Genomic DNA, 26,533 nt, shown 5'->3' with positions numbered 1-26,533 from the left:
TATGGCTTGGCTCTTATTTATGCACCTTTGCAAGAAGACTTTTCCAGTCGCAACTGGAAAACGTTAAAGGATTCTTTAATAAATAAGCTCAACCCGGAAACAGGAGGCAATGGACGGTGTGGTATGTTGGTACCGAAGCCATCTATCAAATGTCAATCCACTCCCCGCCACCAGAGGGTGGCAGCAGACAAAACCGGAAGTGACTCTGCCCCTGACTAACATGGCGTCCAGGTGATTTCCGCACTCCTCTCAACAGTAATTGGCCTCGGGGACTTCTCGCGGTTTTACCAGACTGCGCCGGTTCAGCAAACTCCACTCTCCAGTCCCTCCCCCCAGGGGGCGGGGCTACGAAGAGATGCTGCGTGGTGATTGGTTGAGGCGCGTTAGGACCGTGGTTACGGAAGTTGTTCTGCGCACGCCAGGCCGTGATTGGTCGCCGAGAGGCTGGGCAACTCGACCGCTGGAGAGCTAGGCGCCGCTGTGAGGAGAGACATGAGTCAGGCGGCCAAGGTGACAAGGGCAGGGGAGGTGTTGGGTGCGATGCGGACCAGGGGGTTAAGAGCGCGGCCTGACGAAGGTTGTTTGGAGTCCTGTAACCCATGGGGTTCAGGCACTTCACGGAGGATGTGGCCGGTGCCCCTGAGGATTCGGGTGACCAACTCCGAAGGGTGGTCGAGGGGTTGTGCAGGTGCGGAGGAGGAAGGGAGGCACCGGTGGCTCCTACTTCCTAGGCTACCGGGTACCGAGTGTGTTCAGTGATGCGAGACTTGAGCTCTGCCCGCCTTTCGTCTCCCCACCGAGTGTTTGTCTGAGGGACCCATTTCCCATCTTTGGGAAGTGTGCGAGACGGTAGAGGCAGCCCTGCGCTCCAACCAACCGATGAGGTGAAAGGTGTAGTCATACAACAGGAAGGCACACAGAAGTCTAGGAACCAAGGAAACGGAGTCCCGGCACATTCACTCACCACAGGTAACGCTCAGCGACACAACGCGGAGACCCAGGTGCTCCGAATGAGCTCGGGAAGCGATGGCCCTGCGGGGTCACATCCCTGAGGACGTGGTCTCCGGTTCATTTCTCGTCAGACTGATGCACGTTCCTGGCCGGTGCACAATTTCAGCGACGAGCCATCTCTAACGTTCAGTATCAGCATGGCAGGTTGAGACTTGTGCCTGTCCCTGGCTGAAACACAGGCATGGAAAGGGGAAAAGGGCCTGCTACAATATAGTGAGGAAAAGCAGCGCTTATGGTCAATAATAGGGAGCCACCAAGCAATGCCTCACGTACTAATGAACTTGGTGTTCTTAGTAAGGTTTAATATATGGCACAGCACCAATAGAAACAACTAGGGTTATTCATTCAAAAAATTTATTGAGTCTCCATAGTAGCTGTTAGTAATACCTGAGAGCCAATATTTAGCCTGTTTTGTGTAGGCATAGTGGTGCAACAATAAACAGACCACCTTCTTCATACAGAATTCCAGCAGGTTGGAGATTTTTAACAATTACTTAATTAGAATTATTTTAAGTGCTTTGTGTTGAAAATACAGTGTGTTTTGTGTGCATATAATTGGGATTTAACCTGTCTGGAGGGATTTAAAAAAAAAACCTCATAGAAGTTTAAGTTAGGTTGAGAACTGAAGTTTGATTAGAAATTAGCTAGGAGAAGAGAAGAGACCATTCCTGAAAGAGAAAGCATATGGAAAGTCCTTGAAATGGGAAGTTGCTTGGAAAACTTGAGTACAAATGAAAGGATTCATCCCAAAAACACGTTTAGCCAGGCCTATTATGTACAGAAGACACCTATGCTGAGTATGGAGGATACAGAGGTAACCGAGAAGCCTTTGAGGAAGTAAGGCACAACCAGGAAGCAATTAGCACAGTGTAGTAAATGTCCAATGCTGGGGATGTACTCAAGAGGGGCATATAACCCAGACTTAGAAGGAATAGGTAAGTAATGACTACAGTGAAACCTAGTACACCATTAAAATTACCTCATTATTTAAAAAAAAACAGGCAAAAAGTCTGAGTAACTTGTCCAAGTTTACGGTAAGTGGCAATGTCAGATTCAAACTGATCTGACTGAAGACTACATTTTCTATATCCACTGCCTAAATTTGTCCAATCAGTGTAAATAAATGGGAAAGAGAAGACAAACTGTGACTGAGCTTTCTGTTTTTTAATAAAAGCTTATTAACTCCCACGTGATAATTAGCCCTGATAGCTCTAAGGCAGTAATGATGACCTCAACTTGATTACATCTGTAAAGACCCTACTTCCAAATAAGGTCACATTTGCAGGTACTAAGGATTAGGACTTCAACACCTTGGGGAGACACAGTTCAAACCATAATAATATGGTTATACCACATTTTATTTACCCATTTATGAGTTGATGAATATTTGGGTTTTTTCTACTTTTTGACACTTACGAATACTACTATGGATGTTCATGTATAAGTTTTTGTGTGAATACATGTTTTCATTTTTCCTGGTTATATACCTAGGCATGGAATTACTGAGTCATATGATAATTCTATGTATAACTTTTGAGCAACTGCCAAACTTTTTCAAAGGAGCACCATTTTACATTCCCACCAGGAATGTATAAATTCCAATGTTTCCACATCCTTGCCAACATTTGTTTTTGACTATCTTTTTTTTTATTGTAGTCCTTCTCGTTGAGTGAAGTAGTATCACTGAGATTTAAATTTGTATTTCCCAAATGACAAATTATGTTGAACATCTTTTTAGGGCCTTAATAGCCATTTGTCTTCTTTGGAGAAACATTTATTCCAATACTTTGCTTATTTAAAAAAATTTATTGAGTTGTAAAAAATTTTTTTATATGTTCTAGGTAACTAGCCCCTTATCAGATATATGATTTGCAAATATTTTCTCCCATTCTGTGGGATGTCTTTTCTCTTTTTTGATAGTGTCCTTTTCCTTTCTCTTTAAAATAAAATTTTTAGTTTTTATCAAGGTGATAAATGTGTAAAGATTAAGAAATAGTTCGCCAGCCCTGGCCAGTGTGTCTCAGTGGTTAGAGCGTCAGCCCGAGCACTAAAGAGTCATGGGTTCAATTCCTGGTCAAGGGCACGTACCTGGGTTGCAGGTTCTGAGCAGTATGCCTAAGAGCCTTCTGCAGGGGTATCATTCACAGCTAGGACTGACACAGGTGAACCCATGACTCATGGAACAGAGGTCATCCTGCATATGAAAGAAGACCAGGCCAAGTACTTGGGGGAGAGAAAGATAAAGGATATGTGAAAAAACACTCTCAATCTATTGGCTACCCCATTACTCTTTGTGGAGAAGGAATATGATAAAGAAGTCAGTGATGATGAGGCCAAAGGGAAGGAAGAAAAAGAAAAATAAGAAAAGGAGTCTAATGACAAACTGAAATTGAAGATGTTGGTTGTAAATAAAGCTAGTTTTTCTTTTCTAGTTTCATGTTAGCTTTTTTTTTTTTTTTTTTAACCACAATTATTTTGTCATTAAGACAGTGGTTACAAAAAATATATATATATATATATATATTTTTTTTTTCTTCTGGCTACACACATGATGATCAGCTTTAGCACTGAAAGTTCCTTCTCATGGGCCACAATCACAATTCCAAGGATTAAAAACCACCTACTATTAAATCCTACACTGTTTCAGAGCATTAAGTCACTGCAGTTATTCAGTTCTGAGACACTGTCGATTATTTTAGCATTTACATATGATGTTCATTTAACAGACATAAAGCAAGCCATCATGTTGGTTTATTTTAACAGAATGAGTTATGTTTGTTGTGAGATATGTGTAACCTAATGTTTGTTAACTTTGTGGTCTAAAGTGTTTAACTCTCAAGCAGATTCCTTAGTAGACCAAATCTTTTGTCACTGAAATTTTTTTTGTTGTTTTTTAATCCTCACTTGAGGATATTTTTTCCATTGTTTTTCAGAGAGAGGGAGGGAAAGAGAGAAACATCGATGTGAGGGAGACACATCAACTTGTTGCCTCCACCACATGCACTGAACCTGCAACTCAGCTGCATGCCTTTGACCAGGAATTGAACCTTCGACCCTTCGATGCACTGGCCAACACTCTAACCCCAAGCCATACTTGCCAGGGAGTCACTGAAATGTTTTGAGATAGACACGATTAAAACAACTTTCATCCCCTAGGATCTACTTTTTAAACTTTCCATCCCCATATTTATCAACTGCATGTATGGCCTCTAGAAATTAGTATGCTGAGCTGAACCAACTTGATGGGAGTAACTATCCATAGAGCTTGTTTTCCAAAGAAAAATATTGTTTAGAGTAGTAAAATTATAAGCCGACCTAGGCATGTTGTAAAGCCATTTGAAAGTAACTCAGAGCAAGTTTTGTGAATGGAAATATACTGCTCAAATCACATTCTGCTTTTAAAAGGTTGTGACAAATACAGATAAATTAAAAAGAAAGAAATAGTGTTATACAAATGCCAGTAGGTGTCTGCTTCCTTCAAGATACTCCTAATTCCTGCTCCCCAGAGATAAGAGCTTTTAATCATTTTAGCTATTCTGATATTTACCTCCATGTTTCTAAACATGTTAAACTGGTATTTTTCTCTTTGAGATATTATTTGTTGACTTTTAACTATGGAGGTTGAGGACTAAACTTCCCTTTACACCGTATTCCTCTCAATATACAAGTTTTGGTGAATCAGTTTTTGTCTCTGATATTATTTGACTATATAAAACTTACCCACAGCTGAGCTCTCTAATATGAATATATAATCACATTGCCTTTAATTTTTAATTCTTAGTTTTTTGAAATTATTAACTGCCTTGTTTTTATCACTGTTTAGTTTCCTACATATCTATTCCCAAACTCTGAGCAAAACTAAAGTCTACCAGTTTTATTTTTTCCCTGGTAACATTTTTTTCTAGAGTGGTTCTGCCTTTTTTTATAGTCCAGGCTAGTTGCTTTCTCAGCTCATTGCATAAATGCTGACCTATATGTGTCCTTTACCATCATCTGTGCCTCTCCTGTGTTAGATCACTTGTCTTCCTGATCCCCAAGCTTTTTTCTTTTGTGATTCATCCCTTGTTTTGGTGGAGCACATTTGGTGGAACACATATAGTGTTCCAAGAAAAGGTGAATGGCATATAAGAGGCTTTACATTTCTGAAAATATCTGTTTGCCCTTGTACATAGGTGATTATTTGGCTTTGTTTGGTGTTCTAAGCTGGACTTTTTTTTTTTTTTTTTCCCAAAATTTGAAGTTAATATGCTGTTGTCTTTTCACAGTGATATGAGAAGTCAGGTGCAATTCTGATTATCTACCCTTTGTATGTGAACTGTTTTTTCTCTCATGTTTGTCTTTTTATTAGCATTGTGCTGAACTTACATCATGAGCTGTGGTATGGGTTTTGTGTTGGGCACTTGGCGGAGCCCTTTCAACCTAGTAACTCATGCACCTTACTTGGTGAAATTTTCTTAATTTATTCTCCCTTTTAATTTCTGTTTTCTCTTGTTGAAGCCATCTAGACCACTCCCCTAATTATCTTTTCTCTCCTCAATTTTTATTCTACTTTCTGGGCAATTTTTCTCTCACTTATTTGATAACCAAGAGCTTTGGGGAATTTCTGAATGTTCCTTTTTTTTTTTTTTAATCCTCACCCAAGGATATGTTTACTGATTTTTTTAGAGAGAGGAAGGGAGAGAGAAAAAGAAAAACATCGATGTGAGAAATAAATATCAATCGACTGCCTCCTGCATGCGCCCCAACTGGGAATAGAACCTGCAACCTTCTGGTGTACAGGACAACACTCCAACCAACTGAGCCACCTGGCCAGGGCCAAAACATTCCTTTTTATTTTTTATTTTATTTCATTTTATATATATGTTGATTTCAGAGAGAGGAAGGGAGAGGGAGAGAGAGAAACACCATTGACGAGACAGTTGTCATTGATTAGCTGTCTCCTGCACGCTTCCAACTGGGGATTGAGTCTGCAACCCAGGCATATGCCCCAATGGGGAATCGAACAGTGATCTTCTGGATCCTAGGTTGATGCTCAACCTCTGAGCCATGCCTGGCCGGGCAGAACATTCCTTTTTAAATTTGACTTTTTTTGTTCTTATTCCATATTTGCAGTAACTTAAGAGTTAATTGTAGTTGTTTGGGTTTTTTTTGTTTTTATGTTTTCTGCTCCTTTTTTCCTGTTATGTTTTTGGTGTCTAACTTTGAAGTTATAGGTTTTCTAAAATATATAAAATACTTAAAACAGTGCCTAGCACACAGGATATACTCAGTAAATGTTAGATGATATTTCCTGGTGAGTGGACTGGAGGAAAGGAGAGAAGGATGGCAGAGTGACAAATCTTTGTAAATGGTCTAAGAAGTGGATGGGGAGGATCTGAACTTAAATAGTTTGGGGATATAATGAATATACAAAAGATTAGACATCCTAAAGTTTCCACATGAAGAGTAAGGTAGATTTAAAGATTTCTGGCTTGAGAAATTCTGTGTCTTCCATAACTAAAATTGAGAAAACAGGAGAAAAAGCAGTATTGGGAGAATAACACTGAGTACCTTTTTGGACTTGAGAAGTATGAGGTGGCCTTAACATGTCACTAAAGCCTCTTCACAATTTGTCTCCTACCAAAGTGCCAGGCTCTTTTCTCTCCATTTTTTACCACAGTCTTAGAATATTCAGAAGTCTCAGCATTCTACTTATCTTTTGAGAAATCACAATTGAACTTGCTTAAATTACTTAAAACATCTTCCTTCTGGGCTCTCTTAAGACATAAGTTCATGAGTTTGTGTATATGTGTGCCTCACTTTAAGAACAGATGAAGGCCTCAGTATCTTAAGAAAAATGATAACAATTCATACCAGACTGGTAAAGTTGTTTACCTTGGCAGACTGGTTTTGGCAGGGGAATTATTAATTTTTTAACTATGCTTGTATTGTTTTTTTTCAAAGAACTATGTATTATTTTTGTAAATAAAGGTTTTTTTAAATTTAAAAATAATCAATGTAAAGGTATTTTGGCAAACTCTAGTTTTCATCAGCTACTTTGAAAAATAGTCTATGAAACAAACAAAAGAAATACTATTTAAATAATTTTATTATGTAAAATGTGACTTTTTTCTTTTGAGGTCTGAGTTCTGATTTTTTTATAGGTTTTACAGCTCTTTAAAACATTGCACAGGACCAGACAACAAGTTTTTAAAAATGATACCAGGGCATTAGAAGGTAAGTTGATTGTTTTTCCTTTGGAGCAAGTGCATTCTTCATATGGCTAATATAGCCAAGAGACTTTGTATAGTCAAGACTCAGCTTAGGGAATGACCTTCATTACCTCTTCCCTAATGTTATGTGTTATAAAGATTAGTTTAGATTACACTTTTTTGAGGAGAATATACTTAAAGAAAATAAAATTTCTCTATTCTATAATCAAATTTTCACACACTCTAGGACCAGATACTACCATATTGTTAATACCTGTGTCATTCTAGAAGTGATAGCAGCTGTGAAAGATAATCTATCCCCAAGCAATCCCAAATTCAGTATTTCATGGTTTTAAGTGATTTCTATCTTACCTGGAAGTCAGAGCTCTAAAGCTTAGGTTCTGTATTGGTCATGTTCAGTCCCAATCCTCATTCATTTCTAAACCTCTTTAATCTAGGTAAAGTGTCCCCACTGTCCCCAGGAATGCAAGTTTTTGTAATTCACCAAAAGTAATACACTGTTGTTTTTAGCAGATTTTAACGAATAGGCCATATGTTTGAAAAAACACTGTAGTAATTTTGCCAACATAAATAAATATTACATATCTATAACTATAGACTACATACTTAAATCCAAGAGTCACCTCTTGTCACGTGATCACACCCTGTGGTGGGGATAATTGGTTCTGTTGTCACATGGCGTGACAGTTTCTGCAGCAGTTTTAACACCTGCGAGCCTGTGTTCCAACATGTACTAAGCCATGCCCCAGTTGTGTGCATTTGTTAACTCTCAGTGACTGATGAATGCACACATTTACTAGACCTATTCAGTATAAATTTAAAATTACAGTAATACATATAGAAAACTTTTCTGTGAAATTAAGCTTTTCATGCATACTTAATTACACAAACATGTCTATGTAAGACAGGTAAACTAATTTGTCAATTTTTTAACATACACATTCGGGAAACCTACTTTATTATATAACAGACTTTCAGCTTTAACAGACACTGCCACTCGCCCGAATTATTCTCTTATATCGAGGTTTTACTGTACAATTTCTATTCAGATAAGAAACTAACAAAATGTGAAAGGATTTCCCGCACATTATACTTAGTAAGAGGTAGAGCTAGGATTCAGCCTAAGCAGTCTGGCTCCAAAGCCCGCCTTATATGTTGAAATTATGAAGATAGATGGAAGGTTTTATGACTGTTCTCCATCAAAATAGCATGTTTTTTTGCTTTAAATGTTTTTAAGTAAAATAATTATAAGAGCAGGTAACATTGCGTATTTACTATCACTTTACATGGATCATTACATTAAATGCTCACAGTAATACATACAATAAGGCAGTTTGTCAAATTAAACTGAATTATGCTGCTATAATGATGCCAAAGTGTCAGTGGCATATGTGAACAAAAGTTTTATTTATCACTTACTTTACATGTCAGAGAAGGCGTTCAAAGCTGCTATATCTTTATTTTAATTAGTTTGTGTGTGTGGTTTAATGTGTTTGTATGTACTGAGTTTTGCCACCTTAAAAACATTTCAATTTAAATTTTTAGATTTATAGGAATAAAGCATTACATTGGATGTGTTAGAATCTAATAGCTAGAGGTACACAAGTGAAATTGGAACTAAAAAGCAGGAAACAAAAGTATTAGAGTGCTGAAGGTTTATATTAGGTTTAATTACAAACTTGCCAGCCTGTCAAAAGCTCTCCAAGAGACTTCTTTAATAAATTTCTTATTTTTATATTTTGTTTTACATAGGGCAAAACTATTTCCTCTACTAGAGAAGTAGTCATTCATAATGAATAACATGTAAGTTATTGGAACAGGAGTCATAAATTAGAAAAGCAAATAACTGTATGTATTTTTCTTTTTGTAGCAGCCAGAATAAAGATAAATGAAGAATTTAAAAGCAATAAAAATGAAGCTTCTCCTAAGAAAGTAGAAGAGGTACAGTAATTGAGTTTTCCAATTTTACAATAAAACTCTTGTAAATTTTCTTAGCAACTAGAGGAAATGATGAAAATAGAGAGGTTATGTGAAATAAAAACCCTGATAGTTAAAGCAACTACAGATAACCTTCACTTGTTTAGCCTGGCTCACCTCCTCCTGTCATCTGCCTACACCCATAGACAGCAAGGTGCCTGATGAAAAGAACATGCATGGTAGCCATGGTCAAAACAAGAGCAGCTGAATCAACCCAGACACCCGTAGAAATGCTATCTTCACTTAAGGCAAGTGACTGAAACTGAAAAGAATGAGTGCTGTGTTAACTCAGAACTACAGAGGTATCATCTACTTATTTAGCTCAACTAGACAGTTTTTTTAAATTCCTATCTTGGTGGTGGAAGTTAACCAGCCACAGTTTATGAACACTCTTGGTTTGCTTTCTATATTTGCATTTAGTCACTTGTTTTAGTTGAAGACAGTCTACTGAAATTAGTCTGTGAGCTTCCTAGTCCTCCCAATACATATTCATTGAAAAAATGCACATTGATTTGTTTCCTGTATAAAATCATGCTGCGTATAAATACTGTCTCAGTCTTGTGCTTCCTAAGTATTCCTGTTTTTAACCTTGTATAAATACAGCGAAAGGACCCACAGGAAGAAAATGAAAAATGGAAAACTGTTTGCAGGGGTAGTTATGATTCCAAGAACTGGTTTGATAAAAAGGAAAGTACAAATTAGAGAAATTCTTCTGTGTTTAATAGAATTTCCAAACATTAAAAAATTTTTTGACAAAAATGCATTTATGTTTTGATATATATATTTTTGAAATAGTAAATATAATAAGCTAATGAGACAAAATGAGATAGCTTAATTATTTCTATTCCTATAATATAAAGAAAAAAGGAGAAGATTTCCCTTAAGCATATGAAAGGACACACAGGAACTATGTAATTTTTATTCATGTAGAAGTTAAGATGACATTAGAATTAAGTCATGGCTTGAATTGAAGTTAAAAGGTATACATAGAAGTTTGTACCATTTGCTCTTCAGTAGACTAATAACAATTTGGCAATTTTTAAATTTTGAAATCATGGTTTAAAATTTTTTAAATTTTAAATTATCTGTATCAACTAAACTGAGAAAATGAACTACAATCTCCCAAATTCATTTTACTTTTAGAATTCTAATGTAACATTAAGCAATCTAGAAATTATATATTTGTTATGTACAAATAGACAAGTACTTTTTTACTTTCTATAACTTCATATATTAAACATTTAGTAGCTTTTGGATTATTACATTATCATATATTAAAGGGTTCATTAGTCTTGGCATCAAAAGGAAATTTAAGCATTCTCCAGAGTAGCAGTTCTCAAACTTTTTGGTCTCTAGACCCCTTTACCTTATTAAAAATTGAGGACCCTAAAAAGTGCTGTTTATGTGTTATACCTATCAATATTTACCATACAGTATTAGAATTTTAAACTATGAAATTTAAATATATATACATTGAATAAATTACTTAAAAACAATAAACCCATTGCATGTTAACAAATACATTGTTTATGGAAAAATAACTATTTTCAAAATAATTTAGTGAGAAGAGTGGCATGCTTTACATTTTTTCAGATCTCTTTCATGTCTGGCTTAATAGAAGTCAGCTATATTCTATCTGCTTCCTCATTCAATGTTTTTTTATGTTGAAGTATATGAAGAAAATCCAGCCTCACACAAACAAATAGTTAGAGCCCGGCCAGGTGTGGCTCAGCAGTTGAGCGTCGACCTAGGATCCAGGTGATCAGGGTTCGATTCCTGGTCAGGGCACATGCCTGGGTTGCGGGCTCGATCCCCAGTCGAGGGCGTGCAGGAGGCATCTGATCAATGACTCTCTCATCATTGATATTTCTCTCTCTCTCTCTCTCTCCCTCTCCTTTCCTCTCTCTGAAATCAATAAAGATATATTTTTTAAAAAAATAGTTGGAAAGGTATAGGAGTATGTAATAGCCTTTTCAAAAAATTATGAATATTCTTTGATAATATATATCAACAAGTGATAAATTTCCTTAAAGGTTAGTCACAGTGTAGAACTCTGTCGCTATTAGATCAGTGGAAATGATATATTCAATTTAATTTTATTCATAATTCATACATACCACCTCCTGCTCATTCCCTCTGGTCTCCCCTAATCCCTGTTCCTCATTTAACCTTGTTCCCAGCCTTAGACCTAGGACTCAGTTTATTCATCTCCAGTGGGTGAGGTGACCCTTTTTTCCCCCCTTTCTCTAGCCCCTTCTCAGGTCTGTCAGGATGTGAGGCTTTGGTCTCCCACAGGCTTCTCCATGTTAGTTAATGGCAGCTCCCTCCTTTTTTTTTTTTTTTTTTTTAATATATCTTTATTGATTTCAGAGAGAGGAAGGGAGAGGGAGAGAGAGAAATAGAAACATCAATGATGAGAGAGTCATTAATCGGCTGCTGCCTCCTGCACACCCCCGACTGGGGATTGAGCCCACAACCCGGGCATGTGCCCTGATGAGAATCAAACCACCATCTCCTGGGTCCTAGGCTGACGCTCAACCACTGAGCCACGCCCGTCCTGGCACTTCCTCCTTTTGATGCTCAGATCAAAATCTTAGGTGCTATTTTGACTGCTTTTCTTCTGTCAAATTTACATTTAATCTGGTAGCAAATCATATTTGCTTAACCTTCAAAATATATCTAGAATTTGAGCACTTCTCATCCCTTCCTATCATTATCTCCTGGTTTAAGTCATTGTCATTTCTAACTGAATTGTTCCAACAGCCTTCTACTGGACCTCCCTTATTTTGCCCTAACTGAAGCCTATTCTCAATACTTTTAAAGGCAGAGTGAACCTTTTTTTTAAAAAAAGGCATATTCTATCCCTCCTCAGCTCACAACCCCCATGACTCCTATTCCATGACCCAAAAGGCTATATCCTCTGACCCCTGTTAACTTCCCTCCTCACTTCACTCATTTTCAAGAAAAAGTGTACCAAATACCTAAGTCTGATTAATCATTGTTTGCTTGTCTGTTAGTGGTTTATTCAAGTACAAATGGTATGTCATAGAGAAAGCTCTAGTTCTCACAAACAGTGCAGAAGGCTCTCATATTATGAAAATAAATTTGATGTCGTGGTTCCCTGAAAGGGTCTCAGGGTGCCTCAAGGGGTCCACACATTGAGAATTGCTGTCCTAGTCCAGGTCTTTATTTTGTAAATGATGAGGTCTGAAACTCAGAGTAGGTTATTAACCCAAGGCGATACACTTAATGACAGAGCCAGAGTTGGAATCCAAGTAATCTGACTCCTAATCCAACACTCTTTCTAGTGTTCAGAACATCCAACTCTATAAAAGAAAGATTCACCACCACCCCCCCAAAAAACTGTGTATTTTAAAAAGATTGTAACATATATTCAACAAAACAATACTCTAAATGTGTTTTGGAAAAAAATATGGAATGGATGGATAAAAGTTAAAAGTATACGCCTATCTGAGCTTTCTGTACACTTGGAATGATTACAAAAAGTTAAAGGCAATATAATTACATAAAAAGAAATTGTAGTAAACCCATAATTTTCAAAATTTTTCATTCATATGAACCATTGAAAAAACGCCTGAAGGATTTATTCTGTGTTTGCTTTTCTTAACAGCTAATAAAAATAGGTTCTGATGTGGAATTGTTACTCAGAACATCTGTTATACAAGGTATTCACACAGACCACAATACACTGAGTAAGTAAAATGAAAGAAAAATCTTTTCTGATTGCAATGTGTTTTAAAATATTGAGCAATTACAGTGCTTTTAATAATGGTTATTAAAACAGCTTGATTTTTGACAGACAGCGTGGTATATATTGTATACATTTGTAAATCTACCATTTAAAATTGCTGAATTATGGCCCTGGTTGGTTTGGCTCAGTAGTTAGAGTGAAGGGGCTGAAGGGTCCCAGGTTCGATTCTTGCCAAGAACACGGTTGCAGGCTCCATCCCCAGCCCTGGTCAGGGGCTCATGTGGGAGGCAGCCAATCAGTGTGTCTCTCTCACATTGATACGTCTCTCTCTCTCTCTCTTCTACTCTCTGAAAAGCAATGGAAAAAAATGTCCTCCGATGAGGATTAAAAATTAAATGAAATTTAAAATGCTGAATTTGAAACTATGTTAACCGGATCTTTTTCTCTTTTAATTTTGTTTTTAAATCTTAACTACTGGTTATATTACAAAGCTACAGTTACAAAGACAGGATGACTATTTTTATCATATTTACTTGGAGTTTTTAATATTTCTAGTATCATTTATCACTGAGGCTAAGTCTGTTTCTTTACCTTTTATTCTATGATTAGAGTTACTTTAATTCAAAAAAATTGGGATTATAGGGAATAAAAATAGAGGATCCTTCATTATACCTCCAGACTCCTGGAGGGGCTTCAGCAAAATCTCATTTTACATTATGCGTTGTTTTTATTCCCTAAAGTTTCTTTGGGGACAACAATAACAACAAAAAAGATGACATTAGCAGTTTCTGAAAGACTTTTTTTCTTTAAAGAATAACATGCAAACAGAAAAGTGCCCAATTTATAGCTGTATAGCCCAGTGAATTTCACAAAGTGAAATATTCGTGTAACCAACATCTGCCTCAAGCTGTATAATACTTTGTACCAGTATCCCAGAAGTCCCCTCATGACCTTATGGCCCTTCCCAGTCACCACCTCCCCACAAGCATGACCACTGTCCTGACTTTTAAAAATATATATATATCTTTATTGATTTCAGAGAGAGGAAGGGAGCGGGAGAGAGAGAGAGAGAAACATCAATGATGAGTCATTGATCGACTGCCTCTTGCACACCCCCCTGCTGGGGATGGAACCCACAACCTGGGCATGTGCCGTGACCAGGAATTGAACCAACAACCTTCTAGTGCATGGGAGAGGACTCAACCAATTGAGCCACACAGGTCAGGACTGTCCTGACTTTTAACACTATCCATTTTTAACTTAAAGTGTTTTAACGTTATATAGATGGCATCATACAGGATTACTATTTTGTCTGGCTTCTTTCTCTCAACATTATATTTATGAGAATAATTTATATTGTTGTGTATAGCAACATTTCTGTGAATATTGTTTGAATATACCGTAGCTTATTCATTCTGCTATTCATTTGGGTTGTTCCTAATTTTGAACTATAATAAATAATGATTCTGTGAACATCCTACTATGTGCCTTTTGGTTTAAAAAAATATATGTATGCACAAGTACATGTATATGTATATACACAAATACAAATATAATGCATTTCCTGGGTAGTGGGTATCTAGCAGTGAATTTTCCAGGTCAAAGGAATTGTATGTTTATTTAGCTTTAAGTAGATACTGCTAACCAGTTTTCCAAAGTGGTTAGACTAATTTACACTTCCAGTGGTGGTATCTGAGAGCTCCAGTTGCTTTATATCCCCCAACATTTGGTACTGTATGTCTCTTTAAATTAACCTTTCTGGTAATTGTGTAATGGTGTTATATTGTGATTTTAATTTTCATTTCTCTGGTAACTAATGAAGTTTTAGCAACTTTTCAGTTTAATGGCCAGTTATTTTATGAGATGACAGTGTAAGTCTTTTGCCCATTTTCTTAGCAATTATCTGCCATTTTGCTATTGATTTGAAAGAATTCTTTATGTGTTCTGAATACACATTCTTTGTTGGATATATGTATGACAAGAATCTATTTTGCGGCTTGCTTTCTCATTTTGGTAATACCTTTTGATGAGTTCTTAATTTTAATGTAGTCCAGTTTATCAATTTTTTCTTTTATGGTTAGTATAGTAAGTCCTCGACAGCACCAGTAGGTTCTGCAACTTTAAGTGAAGAGACATATAGTGAAACCAGTTTTTCTGTAGGCTAATTGATATAAACAAGAGTTAAGTTTCTAAGGCACCTCATCAATGTTACGTTGAAATGAGGTTGAACAAAAGGACATTATTTCAGGACCTGCTGTACTTTTGAGTCCTGGTTAAGCAGTATTAAAGAAGGTCATGAAGAGATTTTCCTATGCTTTCTTCCAAAAGCTTTACTGTTTGATCTTTCCATTTGGTTGTTTATATCTACTAGAATTGATTTTTGTATGTGGTTTGAGATAGGGGTCAAAGTTTATTTTTTTCATGTGAATAGTCAGATGATCCAGCATTTATTGAAAACACCGTTCTTTCCCTACTACACTGCAGGGTCACCTTTGTCATAAAATCTAATAACTATGCATGTATGTGCTTCTGTTTCTGGACTTTATCATCTCTTCAATTAGTTTGTACCGTAATGTCTTGATTTACTACATGATAGCTAGTGATATAAGTCCTGTAGGGCTTTTAAAGTTATTTTTAGTTCATGAGGATTTATCAGAAATGATTAGATCTGAATTATATTTCTAAGGGCAGTAAACATAGTTAATCCTATATTTCAAATGTCTGGTTTTAGATAGGACAGCATTGGTTTAAATTTTTATTTTTATCTTTTGGTTTTCTGTATAATTTAATATTCCCACAGGATTGAAAATATTGACTCTTTCATGATTATTTGTTTATAATGGCATATTGCCTTAATAATGGTCTTGTTCTTTCTATTAAGATATAAATGGGTCTCTTTTGCCTAATTTATGCCTACAGGTCCAAGATATAACAAATTTGATCCTTTAATCTCTTATTTTAAAAGTTACTTTAAGCATAATTCCTACACATACTTTAGCAGTGTCCATACTGGCATATAGAAGTGAAAGGAATTTAAATTCTGCTTCTTGTCTACAAAATAGAGAATTATGATTATGTGCTTCTAAAAAATACCACATAATGTCCCAACTTGAAGAATAATTGAAAGTGAAATTCCATCTGCAAGAGCAATCACCTTTTCTGCCTGAATTCTGAATCCATCTCTCTTTTTCTTCTCTTCCAAATAATATTTACAGTGGAAATTAAATATTGACTCCCAGCAAGAACTCTTTATTATAAGTAATTTCTTATTTTTTCTTTAAAAATTTTTTCTTTCATTATCCTTATAGATAATATCAGCATTCTTTATTAGAGACATAGTAATTTGATCATTTGGGGAAAACTTCTTATTTTTAAAGTATTTTTAAAATATTGGGGAAAGCCCTAGCCGGTTTGCTCAGTGGTTAGAGCGTCGGCCTGCAGCTGAAGGATCCCAGGTTTGATTCTGGCCAAGCGCACGTACCTAGGGTGCAGGCTTGATCCCCGGCCCTGGTCCGGGCACATGCGGGAGGCAACCAGTCGATGTGTCTCTCACATTGATGTTTCAATTTCTCTTTCTCCCCCTCCCACTCTCTCTGAAAAGCAATGGAAAATCTTATCCTTGGGTGAGAATAAAAAATAAAAATATTGAGGAAAGTATTATTTTCCCAAATAGTCCCTACTTTTTTGTATTTTGGGAGTATGATATCAGGGGCATGAATTTGGATTAATAACTTTTTATTCATATCATTCTCATCATCGGTGCAGCCTAACCTTTTTAAGTTTTCTATAGAAAAATAATAACTATTACCTAGAAAAATATTGAAATTAACTCATTGTTCTATACTTGATTTTTCATTGATTATTGACATTTGTCAAAGCCCTTTTTCTTTTTTTTACTGAATTTATTGGGTGACATTGGTTAATAAAATTATATAGGTATCAGGAGTACAATTGTATAGTACATCATCTGCGTATTATATTGTATGTCCACCACCCCAAGTCAAGTTTCCTTCTATTACCATTTATCCCTCCTTTACCCCCTCCTACTTCAGTTCTCATCCCCCTTTCCCTCTGCTAATCACCATACTGTTGTCTATGTCTGAGGTTTTTTTATTTTGTTTTTTGCTTAACCCCTTCACCTTTTTCACCCAGCCCCCTCCCCCCTCCCCTCTGACAGCTGTCAGTATGTTCTCTGTATGTATGAGACGTTTTCTATTTTGTTTGTTAGTTTATTTTGTTCATTAGATTCCACATCTAATCATATGGTATTTAGAGCCCTTTTTCTAATATGGACATTGGTCAGCTAGTTTCAGTGTTGGCCTTTATCAAACATATATCCTATAGACAGTAACCAAGCTTATGAATAAAGATGGTATCAGGAAAACTCAGGACTTCCGGGTGCTATACATTAATAGCATTTAATTTTTGAATAGCATTATCTATATTTTTTAACTTTCTCTCTGGCATATATGTAAGACAAACAAAATAGGGATGTGCTTCTATACATGTGTGATACATTAAAAAAATAAAAGCTCTAAGAAACTATTCCTTCAGATTTTTTTTTTTTAATGTTTCTTTATTGTTGAGACCATTACAGATGCCCCCCTTTTAACCCCACTGATCTCCTCCACCCCACATCCATCCCACTCCCAGGCCCTCCCCATACCAATGTCCCTGTCCATGGGCCACGCCCATAAACGTACCAGTTCCCTGATTAATTTTTCCCCACCTACCCCCCTCCCTGCCTTCCCTCTGAGATCCCTCAGTTTGTTCTAAGCTTCTATGTTATTGGATCCACTTTGTTCATCATTTTATTTTGTTTATTATATTCCACATATAAGTGAGATCATGTGGTACTTGTCCTTCTCTGACTGGCTTATTTCACTTAGCATAATACTCTCTAGTTCCCTCCATGCCATGCCAAAGGCCAAAAGGTCCTTTCTCTTCACAGCCGCATAGTACTCCATGGTATAAATGTGCCACAGCTTTTTAATTTTAAATTTATGTCCTTTGGTTTTTATATTCTTTGCCTAAAACTCTCTTAAGGTTTGTGTTCTAAGGAAAGTTAGTATGTTTCAACAAACATATATTGAATTCCTATTGTGCTAGGCAGTGAGAATAGGACAATGGACAAGACTGATCTGGTTCCTGTCCTTATGGAACTTAATAAGAGAGACAATTAAGTGTTCAGTCACAGTCCTTTTGGTGCCATAATAAGAGAGGCAGTGTTGTGGAGGGACATAGCAGAGCTCCAAATCCAAAACTTGGTGGGTCAGGAACAGGTTCTTAGAAGAAAACAATTTTGTGTTTAAGATTTCTAATTTGAACTTATATATATTTGTGTGTTTGATATGTGAGATGTTTTCTCTAATGGCAAAGTTAAGTATTTTAATGTCTTATAAATTATTTATATCCTAGATGCTTCTTTGGTTGTCACACTATTATAAACCATGCCATCGATAGATTTTTTTTAAATTTACATGTAGCCCAGCCAGGTGTGGCTCAGCGGTTGAGCATCGACCTAGGATCCAGGCGATCGGAGTTTGATTCCCGGTCAGGGCACATGCCCGGGCTGTGGGCTCGATCAATGACTCTCTCATCATTGATGTTTCTCTCTCTCTCTCTCCTTCTCCTTTCTTCTCTCTGAAATCAATAAAGATATATTTAAAAAAATAAATAAACCAGTACTTTAAAAAAATAAAAATAAATAAATAAATAAAATTTACATATAACATTGCATTAATTTTAGGTGTGTAGCATAATGTTTTTATATATGTATAGGTGGCAAAATGATTATCACAATAAGTTTTTTTTGTACACCCCAGTGACCAGACATTACATAACTTAATATGTGATCATCCCAATAAATCCTACACCCATCCAGCACCACAACTAGTTATTAGAATATTGCCTTTATTCCCTATGCTGTACTTTACATCCCCGTGACTATTCCGAAACAAACAATTTGTACTTCTTGATCCCTTCACCTTTTTCACCCACCCATTCCCAATCCCCCTCCCATCTGGCAGCCAACAAAAAGTTCTCTGTATCTATGAATCTGTTTCTGTTCTGCTTGTTCATTTTGTTTGTAGATTTAATTGTTGATAGATAAGTACTTATTTGTCATTTTATTGTTCCTATTTTTTATCTTTTTTTCTTCTTCTTTTTAAAGAAGACCCTTTAACATTTCTTGTAATACTGGTTTGGTGGTAAAGAACTCCTTTAGCTTTTTCTTGTCTGAGAAAAAAGAGAGTAGGAAAAGGAAAACAGTAAAAAAGTAACTAAGAAAAAATTATGAGAAGGTAAAAAGAAGAGAAAGAAAGATATAAAGCAAAATAAGAAAAGAAAAATAGAGTAAGAAGAAAAGAGGCAAATAAGAGATATGAAAGAAACGAGGGAAAAGAGAAAAATAATAACAATAATAAGACCAAAGCAATAAAAAAGAAAAAATAAAGAAAATCATGGGGGAAAAACACAAAACAAACAAGTGAAGTTCATCTTGGCAAATTTTAGTGCCTGCTAGGATTTCCCTTTGGATCCTGCTCTTTATGTCTGATGCTGTTTTTGTATGTTGATTTCTGGCCTCCCAGGAGGTACTTTTGTGCTAGTCCATGTCAGAAGCTGTCCAAATTTTGCTCTTGATGCCTTGTTCCAAACTTCAAGTGATCCACAGCTGCCTCCTCTGAGTTTGGCAGCCCCCACAGGCAAGGCCACCCTGTGCTCCTAGGCTAGGTTTTTAGCAGTACAGGGCCTAAGGCCCGTCAGCAAACTTTCAGACTTCGGGGAATATGGTAGGTGTGTCCCTAGACTATTTCCTTGTCCTTGGCCAGGTGGAGCCCCTCAGCCAGTGGGGTCTTTGGGAAGCCAGGAGTTTCTATCAGCTCTCCCATGAGAGGGAAGTGCCAGCCAGGTCCCTAGGAATGTGGGAGAATGTCCCTTCCCCAAAGCAAGCCACTGATGCTCCCTGAGACTGCTGCCTCCTCAGACTGCTGCCTCTTCAGCAGGGGTTAAGATGCAGGGTAGGGCACGCAGGATTCCAGAGGGCGAGGTGAGCAGGATTCCTTAGGGTAGGGCAAGCTGTATCCTGAAGCGGGGTATTTGCCTTTCCTCAGGCTTCTATTGTTGGGAAGGGCTTGTGCCTCTTAGGAAAAATGACTGTTGTGATATGGCGTGGTGGTGACTCAGCACAGGTATTCTGGCAGCCACCCTCCCTGAAACTATCCCCAACTCCTTCCACCCCTGTCCTGGGCAACTCCAGCTCCCACCGCGCTCCCACCGCTGAAACCTAGGGTGAGCGTCTGGGAAGGTAAATCCTATGCGCCAGCCCTTTAAAAAAATGGCTTTGTCTCTGGGAGGCTCAGCTCTCTGGCTGATAGAAGCCCTGCCTCTCGTTGCTGCATGTGCCGCTATTTCCAGCTCTGGCTGTCCAGTCTGGGGAGTCCTGCCTGTGGTCCAGGCCTCTCTCCTCTCTGGGGGATCCCTCTTCACCCTTGGCCCACCAACTCCTGGGTGCTGGGCCATGGCCTCTGGCATCCCCGCATCCCCACCCCTTCTACCAGTCTCACGGTGGTTTCTGCCCTTCCTTGTTTAAAAGTCTCCTCTTCAGCTCAGCTGGCATAGCTTGGCTGTTGAGCATCGACCTATGATCCAGGAGATTGATCTCTCATAGGAGTCTGAGGCTCGATTCCCCATCAGGGCACATGCCCGTTTGGGGACTGGATCGCCAGTAGGGGGCCTGCAGGCAGCAGCTGATCGATGACTCTAATCATCGATGTTTCTATCTCTCTCTCCCCCTTTCCCTTCCTCTCTCTGAAATCAATAAAACATATTAAAAAAAAAATAAAATTAAAATCTACTCTTCAACCAGTCTTCAGCTGGTAACTCAGGGTGAATATTCCCCAATTTAGTTTTAATTACAGTTCGATTCTGGAAGGAGCTGGTAGAGAGGTCCACCTACTCTGCTGCCATCTTTCAATCTCCTCTCATTCTTTCTTACTAACTGAAAAATTGTGTTCGGGCTGTATTGTGCTAAACAAAAGAAAAAAGTTATTTCTCAGACCATGTGACACCATTCTGGTCATTGTAAGCAGCTATTAGATGTTGCTCCCAAGAAGGCATCATCTAATAGATGTTGAAAGGGCATAGGCCAAGCTATCACTCTCCTTTTGCCCTTCTTCCTTCTCTCTTCCTTCCTGGAACCCACTTGTGATGGGGCAGCAACAATCAAGAAAAAAAATCACACATGAAGGGTAGCAGAACAAGAAGAAAAGAGTGTGTGGGTCCTTAGGTAGCCCAGGACTAACTTAATCTGTATTTCTTGATACATGAGAAAATTAAATCTCTTACTCATTTAAACTATCGTTTGTTGGACTTTTGGTTAATTTCTGTCTTTTCCCTAGATTGTGAACTCTTTGAAGCTGAATAGACTTTTTTTTTTTTTTTTTGAGGCAAAGTTGACATGTAATATTATATTAGTTTCAGGTGTACAATATACTGATTCAATATTTGTGTATATTATGAAAAAATATAGTTACAGCTTTTTTCTTATGATAAAGACTTTTACAACCAATTGTCTTACCATCTTTTAATGTGCAGCACAGAATTATGAATTATAGTCACCATGTTCTACTGAAGAGACTATTACATTCACCTCCATAGCTTCATTTCTTGATGTAATGTCCAGCATAAAACAGGCACACATTATGTTTGATGAGTGGAATAATGTACTGCCTTTGTTAGTCAGTTAAAACCTAAACTATAATCTGGGGAAACTTCCAAAGGTTTGGCAAAGTAGGTGAGATATAAACAAAGGTTTTTATTTCAGTAAACCAGATTTGCCATTTGCCTAATAAGAGCATTATTTTTAGTCAGATGGGTTATTTTTTTTTTTATTAAGTGAGAATTTCCATTTTCCTTCTAAACTGAATTTGTTTTAGTGATATATTTTTAAAAAAATTTTTTTGAAATGATTCAAATTTACAGAAAAGATGCAAGAAAAGTTGAAGGATATGGGAATTCCCTTTACCCTGATTCCTCAAAGGCTAACATTTTACCACATTTGCTTTATCATCCTTCCTTGTTTTCCCCCCCTAAACTTTCTTGAGGATAATGCCTCTTTTCCCCCAAATGAGCATTTTTAAAAATTATGATAGCCCACTTGGGTTTAGATTTGGAGAAATACTTTAAGGTGTATTTCTCAAAAATACTTCAGTGTGTATTTCCTGAATTTATAAGGACATTTTCTTTTGTAACCACCATATAATTATCAAAAGCAGGATCTTAACATTGATGTAGTACTGTTGTTCAGATTTTTCTATTTGTCTTAACTGTACTTTATAGCAGTAGGAAAGAAAATTTCCCTCTAGTCTACTATCCAGTTGAGGATCACACAAATGGCACTTAGTCATTATGTTTTTTTAATCTTTCTTAATCTGGAGCAGCTCTTCAGTTTTTCTTTATCTTTCTTGACCATGATGTTTTTTAAGAGTATAGGCAAGTTCTTTCATAGAATGTGGCATGAACATTTTTTTAACTTGACAATTCACCTGATTTCAGCTTTTCTGGAGTTAAAAGCAGAGAAATCATGTATCTCCTCAAAATTTTATATTAAGAGCTTAACCTCAGTTGACTCTAGCATGGTCTTGCGTAGAAATCAACACTTAATGTTGTTATTGTTTAACTATGTTTCTCAATGGGGCACTAATGGCATTTTGACCAGCATAGTTCTTTGCTATAACAGACTGTCCAGCACATCCCTGGCTCCTGCCCACTACATTCCAGTAGCATTCTTCAGTTGGTGTGACTACCCAAAACACTCCCAGTTGAGAACCACTGTTCTATAAAATTTGGAATCTTTAAATTAAGAAAGTAGTCCTGCTTTTTATATAATAAGTAAGTAGTATAAAAGCATTTTCCAGTTGGTGGTTTTAATTATCAGTAATCTGTAATCAGATGGGTGATAATGTGCTTTAGCTGAATTCTGTTCAGTTATTTAATCAGTTATATTTAATAAATGACAAAGGGTTAAATTGGTCATACATGTTTTTATAGTAATCTGAAATTAGAATCCTACTGTCTCCATTTAAAATCAAGGACTCCACCTTAGGGGTTAACTGAAATAAAATATCCCTGGAAAATTTGCCATATTTAAAAGTCCATATTTTATTGCTATAAATTTTAAGGGGAATGAGTGTATTTGCATTTAATTTTAATTTTCATAATGTTAATTATTCCCTTTTTGTTTTTCTTTCAGAATTGGTCCCTAGGAAAGACCTTCTTATAGAAAATGTGCCATATTGTGATGCACCAACTCAGAAGCACTGAATTTTCTAGGATACAATCAAGTCTTTGTAATTAAAAATTTTTTAATATATAACTGCAACAAAAGTCCTGGAAATGCAGATAATTTTCTCCGAACTGGCATGTTAAAAATTAGTGAATCAAAGTATAGTTTTATAATTAAGTTTCATATTAATTGGACATTGCTCAAAACTGTAGGCCATAGCTAAATATTTCTAAAGAACTATTAGATAAGACATTTCATTTTCATTGAAAATCAAACTTTACAAAGTGAAATAAATGCTTAGGGAAATGTATTTATTTCTCTTTGAAATACTTTGGTAAGTATTTCAGTCTTACCATAACTATTTGAGAATGCAGTGTTTTGACAAGTTGATGGTTTTTCCTCCCATGTGAAACGAAACTATTAGATTAAGATTATTAGATTAAATTGATGTTTAGTCCCAAACACATTAAATTGGTCAAAACATCACAGTGTATGGCCCTGGCCGGGTACTTAGTTGGTTAGAGCATCATCCCGATACGCCAAGGTTGCAGGTTCAATCCCTGGTCAGGGCACATACAAAAATCAACCAATGAGTGCATATATAAGTGGAACAACAAATTGATGTTTCTCTCTCTATAAAATCAATTAAAATTTTTTAAAAAATCACAGTGTGTGCCAGCTTTCCACAGAAGGTGGCCTTTTTTTCTTAAGGCACTGAAACGGTTTCTGTAGCTAACAAATAAGAATTTCTTTGTAGAGATAGAGAGTATCTCTGTGTTCCTATAAAGACATTTTTAAATCAGTCCTCTGAAGATAGATGCTAAAATATCAAAATCACCTAGGATCACTGTGGAATAAAGAAATCCTAATTTTTTAAAGAAATAGTGGCCCTTAGTCAAACTACATAACATAGTCTTGGTAGAATTAGCTGTAATTAGACTACAGCTAGACTTTACTGTGAAAATGTAATATATGTCTGCATGCTCCTGATTTTAATTAATAAAACTTAAATAGCTTTTCTTCCACATGTCCCATTCCTAAAGAGATTGGCAGTATTATAAAACAGTTTAGCATTCTACCATCTAATGGTGGGAACTATAAAATTGTATTTAATATTATTCTTATTTCTCTTTTATGATTATCTTTACCATTCTGTTTTTCTCAGTGAACAGTATGTTTTCTCCCATTCACTGATCAATTCTCCCATTCAGTGATTACATAGGTTTTTAATTTTTGCAAGATTCTCAATGCTTTGTTGTCAAAACATATTACTATATCCATACTGGATATAAAATTTATACTTAAAAATAATTTTAGGAGATCAAAACATTATCAAAATTATTTAGATGTGCCACACTTATTACTAAACCAGATTTAGTTAGTAGTCTGTGAAACGGATTATACATGTCAAAAGATTGCTACATAACTTTTCACCTCCCATGTATATTTCTTATTATGTATATGGAAATTATACCTACATAAAAATTAAATATATATGTATTCTGGATACTAATCCTGTATTGGTTATCTGTGATGCAAATGTCTTCTTCCAATATGTGACTCGTCTTTTAACTTTATTTATGATAAACCTGTAGTATGGGAATTTATTTTAGTGTATCCATTTAAAAAAATCTTTTTCTTTATTAATTTTGCTTTTGTATCTTTTTAAGAAATTCTTTTCACCCGGCCAGGCATGGCTCAGTAGTTGAGCATCGACCTAGGATCCAGGAGATCTCGGTTCAATTCCTGGTGAGGGCACATGCCCGGGTTGCCGTCTCTATCCCCAGTCAGAGGCGTGTAGGAGGCAGCCAATCAATGACTCTCGTCATTGATGTTTCTATCTCTCTCTCTCCCTCTCCCTTTCTCTCTCTGAAATCAATAAGGATATATATATATTTTTTTAAAGATTTTTTTAAAAATTCTTTTCTACTCCAAAGTCATAAAGATATTCTAAGACGTTTTCCTCCGAATGTTGAAGCTTTGCGCTTTATCGTCCAGCCTTTACACCATCTAGAATTTATTTTTGTTTATGATATGAGGGAGGAATCTCCATCAGTTTTTTTATTTTTATTTTTTTATTTTATTTTTTTTAAGTCTTTTTTTTTTTTTTTTTTTTAAATGTATCTTTATTGATTTCAGAGAAAGGAAAGGAGAGGGAGAGAGAGAGAGATAGAAATATCAATGATGAGAGAGTCATTGATCGCCTGCCTCCTGCATGCCCCGGACTGGAGATCGAGCCAGCAGCTTCAGCATGTGCCCTGACCAGGAATCGAACCCTGATCTCCTGGATCCTAGGTCGACGATCAACCGCTGAGCCACACCCGGCCAGGCTCCATCATTTTTTTATGTCAAAGCAAGTGGCTTCAGCATCATTTATCCAATAGCCCATTCTTTTCCTGATTACATATAAAGCAATTTTGATCATATCCCATGTCACTATATAGTTGACCCTTGAACAGCACAGGTGTGAACTGCACAGTTCCGCTTATACATGATTCTTTTTTCAGTAAATACTTGTAGAATTTTCGATTCATAGTCAGGAATTTGTGGATACGGAGGGCTGACTGTATGCATTGATCTATACCATTTTATATAGGGAACTAAAGCATTCTTGGATTTTGGTACTGTTTGGGGGAATTCCTAGAACCAATCCCCTGCATATACCAAGGGACAACTTAAGTGTTAGAGGAGTCAGATATTATACATGTATTTTTGACTGATGCACAGGGGTTTGGCATCCCTTACCCCTGCATTCAGGGGTCAACTGTATGTTGGGATTAATCTAACCCTCAAGGACTTTGTTCCTATAATATTCCTCTTCTGTGCCAAATATTTTTCCCCTCTCTCTACTAGATTGTTTAGATTGTTGTCAACAGCATTCAACATTCTGAAATATTTTCCATTTTAAAAAAACAACTTTCTTGAAACCCCTCCTGCCCTCAGTCTTCAGCACCATTTATCTGCTCTTTTTTGTTCTAGGAGGCCTCCACTTCTTTCCCCATTCTCTCTTGTATAGACCCCAATCAAGATTTAATCCCAGCCCTAACCTTTTTTGCTTAGGGGTTAGAGTGTCAGCCTGAGGATTGAAGGGTCCTGGGTTCAATTCCAGCCAAGGGCTCATACCTCGAGTTGCAGGCTGGAGCCCCCTCCCTGGTCAGGGCACGTAGGGGAGGCAACCAATCAATGTGCCTCTCTCACATTGATGTTTCTCTCTCCCTCTCCCCCTCTGTCTCTCTCACTTCTACTCTCTCTGAAAATCAATGGAAAAAATATTCTCACCCAAAGATGGGTGAATTTTTTCCATTGCTTTTCAGAGAGAGTGGAAGGAAGAGAGGG

The 26,533-nt window shown here is 36.8% G+C and overlaps 1 protein-coding gene across 1 annotated transcript; it reads left to right on the top strand.

Moving 5' to 3' along the window:
• The first annotated feature begins 447 nt into the window (after window positions 1-447).
• Window positions 448-24,909, top strand: LYRM7 (LYR motif containing 7). The gene is made up of 5 exons (XM_016197090.2): window positions 448-510; window positions 7,155-7,227; window positions 9,094-9,164; window positions 12,832-12,913; window positions 23,165-24,909. The coding sequence occupies exons 1-5, from the start codon at window positions 493-495 to the stop codon at window positions 23,233-23,235; spliced, it is 315 nt and encodes a 104-aa protein (XP_016052576.1). The 5' UTR covers window positions 448-492; the 3' UTR covers window positions 23,236-24,909.
• Window positions 24,910-26,533: the final 1,624 nt, after the last annotated feature.

Source organism: Miniopterus natalensis, chromosome 4 (genome assembly GCF_054644295.1).
Source record: "Miniopterus natalensis isolate mMinNat1 chromosome 4, mMinNat1.hap1, whole genome shotgun sequence".
NCBI lineage: Eukaryota > Metazoa > Chordata > Mammalia > Chiroptera > Miniopteridae > Miniopterus > Miniopterus natalensis.
This window is presented reverse-complemented; position numbering and strand designations above follow the sequence as displayed.

Bases quoted from the DNA above. Each gene is read 5' to 3' on its own strand.
- LYRM7 (XM_016197090.2), top strand. The intron at 7,228-9,093 runs GTAAGTTGATTG...TTCTTTTTGTAG, and splicing joins TGATACCAGGGCATTAGAAG to CAGCCAGAATAAAGATAAAT. The intron at 9,165-12,831 runs GTACAGTAATTG...TTTTCTTAACAG, and splicing joins CTCCTAAGAAAGTAGAAGAG to CTAATAAAAATAGGTTCTGA.